General features: G+C 37.4%; 2 protein-coding genes across 4 annotated transcripts in view; one reads left to right on the plus strand and one right to left on the minus strand.

Moving 5' to 3' along the window:
* The window catches only part of ARHGEF3 (Rho guanine nucleotide exchange factor 3), a 114,272-nt gene that overhangs the window by 47,024 nt on the left and 54,364 nt on the right, over positions 1-12,884 (minus strand). For all 3 annotated transcript variants that reach the window (XM_048957273.1, XM_048957274.1, XM_048957276.1), the window contains one exon: positions 12,612-12,674. In XM_048957273.1, the coding sequence (XP_048813230.1) occupies positions 12,612-12,674 (63 nt within the window). The remainder of the gene's footprint in view (positions 1-12,611; positions 12,675-12,884) is intronic.
* LOC125698633 (sarcolemma associated protein) overlaps positions 1-12,884 on the plus strand; it is a 403,851-nt gene that overhangs the window by 34,428 nt on the left and 356,539 nt on the right. The gene's annotated exons all lie outside the window — the stretch shown is intronic.

Below are 12,884 nucleotides of genomic sequence, written 5' to 3' on the forward strand. Positions count from 1 at the left end.
CAAATCACGTCAGAATTAACGAGGTTAACAAGCTGATATCAATCTTCTGCAAAAATTATCAATATTTTAAAAACAAAATCAAGATTATTTATAGGATACACAAAGATGCTGACAAGCTGAAGGCTCCTGATTTTGTGAGTGCTGGCATTGTGGAGGCCACAACTTGATGCCACTTTTGGAAAAGACTTTCAGCAATTCACCCATCGTTTTCTTTACAGTAAATTTTCTTCACCCAACATTTTCTTTAATTAGTTTCAACAAACTCATACCGCAGTACTTCCTGGCACTGGGTTTAAACACTCGTTTCACAGCTACACATCTTACACCAAAAGACTGTCTCAACCACAGCAGGTCCTCTAATTCCGCAAGCAAAGCAAGCTCAATCCCAATCACACAGTAAGTAATACTTTCCATTTTAATAACATTTTATGCAGTCCATTCCATACAATTAAGGAATTTACTTATATCACTAAGGAAAAGCATCCCCTCCACATTATTTAACCAATGAAAACAAGACACAGAATGGGTGTGATAAGCCAAGATCATACAAGAAATGTCTCAGTCTCAATTCCAGATAGACACAAACTCATCTCCTAAATCATTCTTTGTCCAACTCCACAAAGATGTGTCAGCAAAGTCATTATTTATAAGCTCTTAGCAACTTCAAGTGAACAGAAAAGAGTATAAAAAGACATTTTTCCTGGTAAGAATGTCTAATCTAGTAACAAAAATGGCTTCAAACATCAAATTACACAAGCTGTCTGAATACAGAGCACGTTTCACACAGCGAACAGGAAGTCATTGCGTTATTCTAAGAAGCCATGGTATCAAAAAAAGAAGTCACCCAAGGAGTGTAGTTAACATGTTTCAGATGTAATGAATAACAGAATATGAGAACAATAACTCTAACAAAAGTATCACAATGCACACAGTAGGTAACACCATGCATATAGTGCTTAAAAAACTCTCAGCTTTTTGTCCCAGAGTTAACCCATCTGCCTCAATTAAGAAGCAACTGTGAAACTTTCCTAAAGGAGATAACAAAACCTTCATCCAACTAATTTGTCTTACTTACAAATACTTTCAAAAATTAACTATACTGAATATTTAATTAGTAACTTATTTGTTATGACAAAAATTACTGCATATTTTCAGAGAATGCTTCCGCCTCCATAAAAATCCTGCCCTTCCCCACATTCCTCCTGTTCACATCCCACCATGAACTCATTGCTGACGACCTTTGAGCACCAACAGACAAAAACAGAACAAAAAAAAATATGATATAAAAAAGATATGATATAGATAGCGACAGATTTGATACCAAGAGATCTGCAAATAATAAGGAGTGTGAGACTAAAACTTGTTCTTGCTAATATTTTCACACAATCAGGGCCTCCACTCTTCAAAAGAAATTAAATATTTCTTAAATAAATTCCATTAAATTCACAGGAAGAAGAAATTTACTGACAGCATTTCCCCCCAGGCTAAAGGACCTGTACTTTTTTTGTTAATTATTGCACTTCTGGAGTCTGCAAATAATTTAATGTACCTTCAAAGCTCTTCACTAATGTCTACACCAGTGCTATTTAAAGTAACAGCAACTCAAAGATACCAACACTCTACACCAAGGTTAGACATTTAAGCTACAACCATCACACACTTCCATTTGCATATGTTTGAAGTATTCAAGTAATTATAATTCAAAACTAACAAAGTGAAGTGAATAAACCTTCTGAAACAGAACATAGTCAAAAAAGGCCCAAAAGAACCTAGCCAGTTTTCACATTTCACTGAAGAACTGATTTATCACACAAGACAAGCAAAATCGTGCAATTAAGTAGAATTTAAATTGTAATTCTAGCAACATTATAGATATTCTTTCTAGTTATGGGGGTACCTACCTACTGTACAGTTACATTTACTTTAGATACAGTTTTATATTTACTTTGCAGCAACACGTTTTGGTCTTAATACCAATTCCTAAAACTTAAAACAGTTACTTATCCAAATAAGAACAGAAATAAATGATTATAAAAGACCTCAACTTTTCAGTAATAGGCAGCTGGAATAGAGTCAACGTTCAAAACAACACCCTACTGCTTTATTCTACTTAACCAGGTAGATAAATTAAGTCACATATACTGTATAACACCTTGAGCCCTATATTTATTAAAATCAATTTCCAAATACATACAAATGATAAATTTACATTGCTTTTAAATACAGTAGAGTACAGTAGTGTGAAATTGAAAGTTCAGAAATTATAACAGTTCTACAAGGAAACACTCAAAAATTCATTGAGCATGCTTAAGAAAGAAGTCTAGAGAAACACTGCCTCCCTCCTGAGCAACAGACACAGAATATTATTTTCTGAATTACATTTTTAGAAAATCTAATCAGAATTCAATAACATTCTCACAGCAAGTTAAAACTGAGCAAAACTACAAAGCCTACAGAAACAGATATTTAAATCTATTATGCAATTTACAGTCCCATTTGGAAATCTAATGCTTCAGCATGTCTGCAGATCATATGCAGACGTATGCACCCATTAGTGTCTAAGCATCTTAAAAAACTGGACTGCAATTCTAAACAGTGCCCAGCAACACCTCTGACAGCTAACCTGCTGGCAGCTCAGGAAGATTTCCTTCCTTTATAAAGACTGCAATTCAGTCCCAAATTCTACTGACTGGTCTCTAAAAAAAAAACAGTTTATTGGGATAAATCAGGTGAATCTCTCCTTCAGAAAGGGAGTAAGCTGCTAAGTGGTAAACAAATTCTCAAAGAATTAATGGAGTAATTGAAAGTACAGACCTTTAAAGCCTAGAACTGAATGAAAGACCTTTTGAATGAGCCTTACAGGTTCATATTAAAGTTACTATATTTACTATTGACTTATCATAGAATATTCTGAGTCGAAAGGGGCCAACAGGGATCACCAAGGCCAACCGCTGGCTCCACAAAGGACCATCCAAATGCAAATTGTCTTTCAGCTGCAGCAGCAGGGCCGTGCCCACCACCCTCTGGTGCAAACCTTTCCCTAGTCCTACCCTGACCCTCTCCTAACATTGCTCCATCACGTTCCCTTGAGACCCGTTGCGGTCACACACAGCGGAGCCCAGCGCTGTGCTCCGCTCCCTATAAGGAGCTGCAGCCCCCATGAAGTCTCTCTCAGCTCCTCTGCTCCGGGCTGAGCAAACACAGGGACCTCAGTCACTCCTCACACACTTTGCCCTCAGATCCTTCCTCATCTATGTAGCCCTCCTTTGGATGCTCTCCAATAGTGTCTTATGCTGTGGCACCGAAAGTTGCACCCAGTGCTGGAGGTGAGGTTACACAGCACAGAGAAGAGGGGGACAAGCTCTTCCTTCATTCTACAGGCAGTGCTGAACTCAACACACCCCAGTGTATGGTTGGCCCTTCCAGCTGCCAGGGCACACTACTAACTCAGATTCAAGTGGCCACCAACCAGAATGTTCAGGTCCCTTTTTGCTGGACTGCTCTCCAGCTCCTTGCCCCCCATACAGTCAGGGCTGTCCCATTCCAGGTGCAGAACCCAGCACTCGCTCTTCTTCATGCACCCAACACAGCTACGTTTTGCTTGTCAGGGGACATTCTTAAGGTCTCATAGCCATGGCCTTACAATGTCACACGCCACCTCTCTGCTAACTGTTATAAATACAGGGACCCTGACAACAGAACACCAGTTGCTGACCTACCTGTGTCTGAGAAGCACATGCTTATGGCTAAGAGATCCCAGCTAGATCCTTCCCTCCCACTGCAGGTACTTCTGTGGAGGAGGATGGAGGAAACAACTCTTCTCCGTGGATCAAAGTACCCTGTGGAACTACTTAAAATCTGATTTTTTTTTAGTCAGACTTTTAAGATCCTAAAATATCACATGCATGACAGGTTCACAGCATGTTAAGTCTAAAAGCAATGCAATATTTCTCTCAGCCTCCTGTATGTCAGTGGTTGTAGCTCAACCATCAAGAGCACTGCCTTGTGTGTGTACAGGTAAGTTTGTACATATGTGCACGGAGTAAGTGCTTTCCTTTCTTTCTCATTCATCATTGGTGTTGATACACTAAGATTTGACTGACAAACACGTTCACACACTTGTAAACAACCACCTTAGGTTTTGTTAAACACTCTTGGAGTATTTCAAAATACTTGCTGAGCTGCTACTTGCTGGAAGCTTTTCCCCCTCCTTGCTGCTTCCACCATGAAGCTAAGTAAACATGGTTCAGTTTCATAACGACGTGAGTCAGCAGCTGTGTGCAGATATCTTTCAGCTGTCCAGATTACATAACTAGAATAATAATGGAACGGGAGAAGTAATCAATTTTTTTTTTCTAAGAGATAAGGGAACCTAAGGGCTACCAAATTAATTTGGAAATTTCTGCTATGCGGAGATAATATTCTAAGATTACTAGGACACTGAAAAATGCCCCCAGAGAAAAATAACCAAGTTTTATGAAAAAGCACATTAAACTTCAACAATAAACTTTGAGATTCACCCGCTTATGCCTTCTGACATGATTCTGCACTGAAGTGACCTCTGAGTAATAGCGTGCACTGATATATTCCTTTTTCCAACTGGTAAAAAAAGTTCCTGTCTGAGATCTTAAAACTTGTTTGACATTAGTGCTGACAAAGGGCTTAAAGGGTTGATATATCATAGAACTGTAGAACAGCTTGGGTTGGAAGGGACATCACAGATCGTTTAGCTCCAACCCCCTGGCCCAGACACAGCTGTCAGCCACTCAGTGAGGCACCAGCTCAGCTGCCCAGGGCCACATCCAGCCTGGCCTTGAGCACCTCCAGGGATGGGGCACCCACGGCTCTCCAGGCAGCTGTGCCAGCACCTCACCACCCTCTCAGTGAAAACTTTCTCCCTGACATCTAATCTAAATCCCCTCTTTTAGTTTAAATCCATTCCGCCTTCTCCTATAAAGGAATATAAATGAACACTAGAATGAATATTTCAGCAAATGTTTCAAGCTTTTCTTACATTTCAGGCTGTCTTTAACCAGGATCTTTGATTGATCTATTAATCTTAAAGTAATGCTGGCAACATGGATGGTATCACGTAAGCATACCAGAGCTGTTATTAGCAATGCTTATATAGTTCTGCAGTGATTAATCTGGAATTATAAGGGATAAGCTGAATAAACACTAAAAACATTGTGGGGGAAGTGCATTTATCACATCCAATACATACAGAACTACAGCTTAAGTGACATAATTATCCCAATTCTAGGAGCAGTCAGTTTTAACAGAGCATTCAAGTCTGGGCAGCAGAGTTGAGAAAGTCATTGAATGCAGAAACACTCAGCGAGGCTGGGGATGAGGAAGGAAGTGAGGCTGCTGGGCAGCGGATGAGGAACTGAGGCAGGAGCAGGGATTTTCAGTCTTCATGTACAGCAAAGTTTTTCATTCCTAACACTAGATGACGAACGGACACACACAATGCATTGGTTATAGAGAGCCCTCCTTTTTCTTAAAAACTGGTCTGCATGGTCGATATTATATGTCCACTATAAAATACAGTTATCAATGACAATGCACAAAATTAAATGTAAAGATCTTGGGTAATATTTATTACTATGGAAGTAACACTAGTTATAATTTTGACTTCTAAGCAAACCAGCCACCGAAGTACAGGTTTGTTGATACAATTTTGTTATGAAAACATACAAAAACGTAACTTCATCTCTGCAAATCTGCATCAAGTCAATCAACACACACACAACGTATGTAGATGCTTAACTTCGTAGCTGTCAACAATATCTGGCTAGTCTCTGCTCACAAATGCTCCTGATTTTACCATGTTGAAGATTATCATACATCAAGTCTGGTCCTGTACTCTGCAAGCAATTTAAATTGAATTCAAACTTCAATTGCCTGTTTTCATTACAGAGGAATATCATAAAAGAAAACAGCATCATTAAAGGAAATAACAATCAATTTAACAAATCAGTACACTGCAACAAAATATGAACAGTACTGAAAAATACTGATCTGCTAACCACAATCTGTGTAGTCACCATTCAGAAAACAACATGGGATATAACAGACATTAAAGGCCATTAATCCAAAGCTCACTTTCTGCCTATCATATACAGAACAAATGCTGTAGCTCAGAAGTGCTAGGCTGCAGCTTATGTAGGTATGGCCAAAAGGGCTTTTAAGCATTTGCTTAAAATAAATGATACATGAGCTCAGAGCCATGGACCAACTGCAATTTCCAGTCAGGATCCTGAGTTAAGAATGGGGCAGCCAGCCTGAATGGAACCTGATCTATATTACTACTGCAATCCACACTAATTATTTTCCATGTTCCAACTTCCAACTGAATCAGAGATATAAATCTGTTATCTGCAGATTTCTAAAACTAATCATTTATTTGTACTTCCCAAAGATTAAGTCCTGCCTAGTCTCACACATTTTTCAAGGAAGTAATTTTTTGCAGTTCAGAGTAAAGCACACAGATTGCACAGATCTTTTGGATGAAATGCTTCTGGTCTGGGGGAAAAACCTTACTTCATTTTCCTCTTTTCTCTTTATAGTCAACAGAAGAAAAAACTTGTGAGACCACAGTCGATCTCAACAAAATAACACTAAAACTAAGAGCTGGTATCAGGTCTTTCCAGTTTCATGCCACAATTCCTCTGCAGCTCCCAAGACCTGAAGACAATTTAAGCTTCGATCAGAAATTGAAGTAGATGGCAAAAGCAGTAGATTTGCAATATCTCAAGGGTATTCTTGGATACCTCTCTCCCTTGACGGATTTCACCATTCCTGCCTTACACTCCACAGTTATATATATTTTTAGTTCATGAATTCAAGTACTAAGCACACCTCATCACAAAGAATACAATATGAAAAGAAAAACTGCTTTCTAGAAATCAACAATTTCCTCACAAAATCTTACTTTATTTTCCTCTCAAAGACTTCACTGTATGTCCAATTTGCCCAACGCTGCACAATAATGAAGAATCTCAAAGCATCTTTATGCACATCGCTCAAACTCAGCTCTGAAACTTCTGTTACCATTTTTCCCCTACTATTACACGTCCCAACAACTTGTTTAGTCAAGCTCTGCCTTTTTAGTTAAGTTCATAAAGAGCAATTGGGCATGCTTCCTTTTGTTCCACTTCAGAGATACATCACATCTTCTAATCTTTCAAAGACTTTTGCATGTGGAGTTCAGCAGCTGAAAGTGTTTTCCAATATCAGCTTTTTAAGCAAACAAACAAACAAACAAAAAAAGGAATAATATTTGCTAGGATAATGCAGAAATATCTTGGGTTTAAATTCTAACCATTAATCATATTTTTTTCATTTTTATTATCATTTTTGAACGTACTGTTATAAATGAATGCCATAAAGCAAGCATTTGTTCATGCACACTACTGAAAGACCACTGGCATTTACTTTTTCTGAAAATTATTATTTTACCAGAGACAAGATGACTGCAGTCTACTGCACTAAACTACTTTTTGCCTCTCTGATCCCCACTTTTCAGCCATCTCTCAGTTAAATACTCCACCAACACAGCAGATAATCCTTCCTCAGAAACCCCTTTTTCATCTGTAAGCAGGCCTCATCCTGTTTGAGAGACACAGCATGTTTAACACCACACATCACTGAAGAAACAACTTTTGGAACCTTTAAAACAAACAGGATCCTTGAATACTCTTGCATTAGAGCTGTACTGAACTAGGGCAGAGTCGTACTAAATTTGTAAATATTTTCATTAGCGAAAGCATTTTTATTTCCTGATCTATTTCATTAGAAGAGAAGGAGAATAATTCCCCAGGGTCAGTGGAGACAGTTACCCCAGAAGGTCTCTGCACCGTAGGTAGTTGTGTTCCATGTAGGTCTTGTAGATAAATGTAAACAGAAGTAGGCAAATGGTTGTTAGTAAGCTGCAATAAGAAATCAATACAGTTTGAAGAAAACCTTAAAGAAAAGTAGTCTAATTTCATTTAAGATAAATGTAGGTCAGCTTTAATTTCTAGAATCTAGGTGAATTGGTACAAGAGATCATTCCCTTTGCCAGTTACACAAGTGTGCCTAAAGACAGTTTGGTCCACGTTTGCAAAGTACTTGGCACACTGTGTAGATAGATCAGTATTGAAGCTGCCTGACTACTTCACATATCTGTTATCTTCACCAGAATTATCTGCAAGGCTTGCAAGTCTTACGGGAACAGTTAGCCATGTTCTGAAAAGTTGTGCACGTCAATAAAGAGCAACCGTATTGCAACACTACACAGGAAATCTGAGATCATTACAACACTGGAGGACAAGAATGCAGCATAACTGGCATTTTATACTTTTTTTTTGTTTAAACAAGGTGCACATAGGCCTCGTTTAATGAGCAATAAAAAGAATAACAAAAGAAAGCCTTAAAAAATGACATTACAGTACTTCGAGTAATACCAAGAGCAGACAGTGTCTAGCCTGTACCAATCATATGATGGATTAATAATGGATTAAGAACTGCTCCTTTATTATAAAGTCGGAATCCAGATGGAGTACTGACCATCTACGCAATAGAGCAAAATTAATAAGCCATGCATAATTCAAGCATATTGTATACATCTTACTGGACAAGCTGAATGCCTTTTATACTATGAACATACAACACAGCAGAGTTTAATGGAAATAAAAAGACCCAGATACAATATATATTTTAATTATCTCAACTTTGATAAGATGATGCAGATGTAATCCCTTCTAAGCTTTCAAAGCTACCTCTCCATACCTTAGTAATCAAATATTATTAAGTTTATAATTAAGTTTAATTAGGTCAAAGAATGTTTCAGTTACATTACTCTCAAATACATAACAAATATTCACTCAGCACTAAAAGCAATCAAAATTAATGAACTCTGATCTAGCCTATATTCATCTTGCTTAGGTCTGGGTATGTATTTGTTCATAGTTTACATTGGAACATATTTTATTAACTTGCAAGTTGACAGATGAGCCTTCAGATTTTTCCACTTCAGAAAACACTAATAAGTTATCATTTGGAAGAGTTTTATTTTCAGCAATAATTTATACATATCCAAAATAAATAACTCTTCTGAGAATTTTACCTTCTTTACAAACGTGTTTTACTTATTTAGTTCAAAGTCCATAAGCTTACAACAAATTCTACACGCAATTGGTAGAAGAGAAGAACTTCACAACTGTGCCCTTTTTCTTCTCCTGAAGAGGATTTTGGTTAAATACATATTATTTTAGCCCGAAAATTCAAGTGCTCTATTAGGTTTTTATGAGCTTATTGCTCTGGATACCTTCCAAGTCACTTGTGTTTTTATAGAGTTGAGACTCATGAGAAACATGGCATCATCTCTCATCATTACAAGATTGTGACTACTTTGTAGTTACGCTCTTTGCAACAGCAATTAAAAATATATTGCTTTTAAACATCCCGCTAAGTGCTTTATACAAACCTTCAGATAAGAGGTTCTATCTATCAGTGCTTTTATAGCATAATATATCAACTATATCTAACAGCCCAGAGTTTTCTCAAAGAACATTCAGCTGCAGAAAGTGAAGAGTCACACAGTTTCCAAGAAAGATGCAAAGCATAGCAAAATCTGGCTACCAGATCTCAATCCCTGTGCTCCTCCAACAGACCTGACTCAGAAAAGGACTGCACAGATTGAAGAGCTGCATTTCAAATTCTGGGTTTCAGAAAAGAACAAGTGGCAGCAGCAAAAAAAGCGAAAGCAGAAACAGAAAAATCTGTAAATTTAATCTCAAAATTTAAGTAAAGGGAGACATTCTATTTGTACATGGAGAAACAAAGAATTGTAGACTTGTAGTATGGTATTTTACATACTAAAAATAATAATATGCAAATCACTCTAGAACATAACACCATTTTAACAGCACAGCATGAAACACTACAAGTTATCTGTATACCAAATGCAAAGTAAGGCTTTCCGTGGAAGACTACACGAACAAAGCCATGTAAAAGAATACACACCTTTTCCTTTAAAAACAAACTTCAAATTGCCCTATGTTCATATATTCACACACTCATCAGCCCTCAGCCTGCTGGACACATCTGTCACAAGTTATCACTAAATGTTTGACATTGAGGGGATTTACAAATCCACTTCTTTAAGTTGGCATAACACGAGCCAAGACCAACTAGTCAGCTTAATAAGCCAGCTTATCAACTCCTGAAGCGTCAGTACCAGTATGGGTCACTAAACAAATACAAAGAACGTTTAACATGCTTAGGTTACCAGTCCTTGTCCTGACTCAGCAAAGCTCCAACCAGCATTTCCTGTGAAAGAAAACTGTCATGACTGATTCCACTTGAAAAGGCAGGTGTGTCTGTCCATGGTCAGTCATTAAAATATATGTCTGTTTTTATAGAAGGATTGAAGATAAATGATGAGGTAAATTGTCAGGAGATCCAGATACCTGAATAGGTATATTGCTTTCCAAGGCACAAAGCAACTCCAGCCTTTAAATGGTTAAAACCCATTCTCTTTCTTATCACCTGACAAAGGTGCTGAACAAACATTTACTCACTTGGACTGAGCTAAAGATTGCCAGAACATAACATTAGCTACTGCCAAAGGCAAGCAAAGGAAAAGGAACAAACAAGCAAGCAAACACAATTACCAACATCACAAGGCATATCCTTGAGGTGATGGATGCACTGAAGAGCCCATAGCAGTAACTGCTCCATGCAGCTGACAGCACGTCCTCACACTGGCAGCTCCATAAGACGGAGGGATCAAATGGGAAACATTCACCTAATCTTGTAAACCAGGAAGTGTGCTGTACAGCAGTTACATTTACTTGTTAAATACATGCTATTTCATTTGTTCTGTTTTGGGTTGCTTTGTTGTTTTGGTTTGTTTGTTTGTTTTTATGAGAGAGAAAGATTTGAACACCGTGCCTGAGAGATTTACTACTTCACTAAATCTAGTTTCAGTAAAACTTCAGTAATTTCATAATGACTCCCATTAGAATCTTACATTCTTAATAGGGAACACATTCATTTTTAACCTTTTGCCACTCCTCTAGAAAAAAAAAAAATAAAGCTTTCATTGAGAACATGCACAAGTTATTAGGCCCATCTTTTTAAAGATACAGAAGAGTTGCCAGAGAAAGGAGCCTAAACAGTTCTGTTAGGCTCCAAGTAGGCATAAGGCCCTCAGTGTGTCATTTTGAAATTGCTGCTGTTTGAAAGAAAAATATAGCAGATTGGGCCAATAACAGTAATTCAGATTGGCCACACTGGCTAAAGCTGGATCTCTGAAGCTCTCTACCTAGTCTCCAGCTGTAGTGCAAAGCAGATTTCCAGGGAAGGAAGGGAAATCGGAGTAAAAACCTAGCAATACCCTGTGGTTTGCTCTCCCAGAACCCTGAAAGCATGCAAGGCCAAGGATTTCTCAGATGGAAGAACTTTACTCAGTCTGTCAAGTTTGTCAAGTTTTTTTTTCCATTAATTTGTCCAATCTGACTTTTGAAACCAAGCAAACTTTCTGCACCCAGAACACACTGTACCAGAATTCTATCTGCTATGTGCTAGGTGAAGTAACCTTTCAGGCTTAGTGTGAATGAGCCCCAATCTCCATCTTGGAGAACTTATTGAAAAAAAAATTACTCACTTTTTTTTCCCCTCCAGAAGTTTCAAGCATATTGATTCTATCTTATACAGATAAAGTTACAAACAGTAACATCTTTCTCATTATTATATTTTCCTTCTTTGGCTGCTGTTCCTTGGGCAGAAGATGCCTTGCTTATAAATAAATAAAAAATATTTATTTTACCAAATGCTAAATGCTAAAAGTTAGCTTTACATGGGAAACAGCACACAACTATTTGACACACACACAAACTTTGATTCAACATCCACCAGAGTTAAGAGAACTGTTTTAGTCCCTATAGATCATTTTTCCAGTATGCAGACTTCAATCAGTGAAGTGTTGCTTCTTTTTTTTTAAACAATAACACCAGTTTTAACCAACTCAGCAGTCAATGTTTCACTTTTACATACAGAAACAACTAAGAATTACTTAAGAGTTCAGAAACAGCAAATAAATTTTATATATGTACCTTAAAAGCATGTAATTTTATAAACATATTTGCTATTGGCTTCTTCACATCTGAAGAGTGATAGAAAATCATCAGTGGGCCACTTCAAAAATGATGCACCTAGATCACATAACCGCAGTAACATCACATTGCACAGCTTCACAACACCAGCACTATCCATCACTGACATAACTGAAATAAATCCTCTCACATACCACATAATAGGACAAAAGATCTATATTTAAGTGCTGTATTCACAATGCCAATTTGCCCTGATAATTATTTACTAATAAGAGATTCACTGCTTCATAACAAACTGTCATTCTAACTTCTCATCTTTCTCTTTAAAAGTACCCCTACGGAAAAATGAAAAGCAGTAACACCTTTTAATTTAAATAAGCAGAACAAATTATTCATGCTGTGTATGAAAACAATACAGCTAAAAAGACAAATGGGTTTGCTTCAGAGCACCAATAACATTTTTTATTTTATAAGGAGAGGCAAAAGGAAAACCAAGAAATCACTCACGCTTGTATCCAGGCTGCAGATACTGATGGTATCTTCATCTTGAGTACTCTGTTTTCGTTTCTTCTATAAAACAAAATGAAAATAAAAGCTCAGTTTTCATGAATGTTACCAACTACTAGCAGCCTGATCCTGAAATAGGTACACATAATGGAATCTCACACACACATACACAGCACTTCTACCCTCATTAGTCATTACAATTACCACACATGTGAATTTAAGCTATATTTTCACGTGTTCAAACCCTATCAGCGTAAGTGAATTAAACGTTTT

This window comes from Lagopus muta, chromosome 11 (genome assembly GCF_023343835.1).
Source record: "Lagopus muta isolate bLagMut1 chromosome 11, bLagMut1 primary, whole genome shotgun sequence".
NCBI classification, from domain to species: Eukaryota; Metazoa; Chordata; class Aves; order Galliformes; family Phasianidae; genus Lagopus; species Lagopus muta.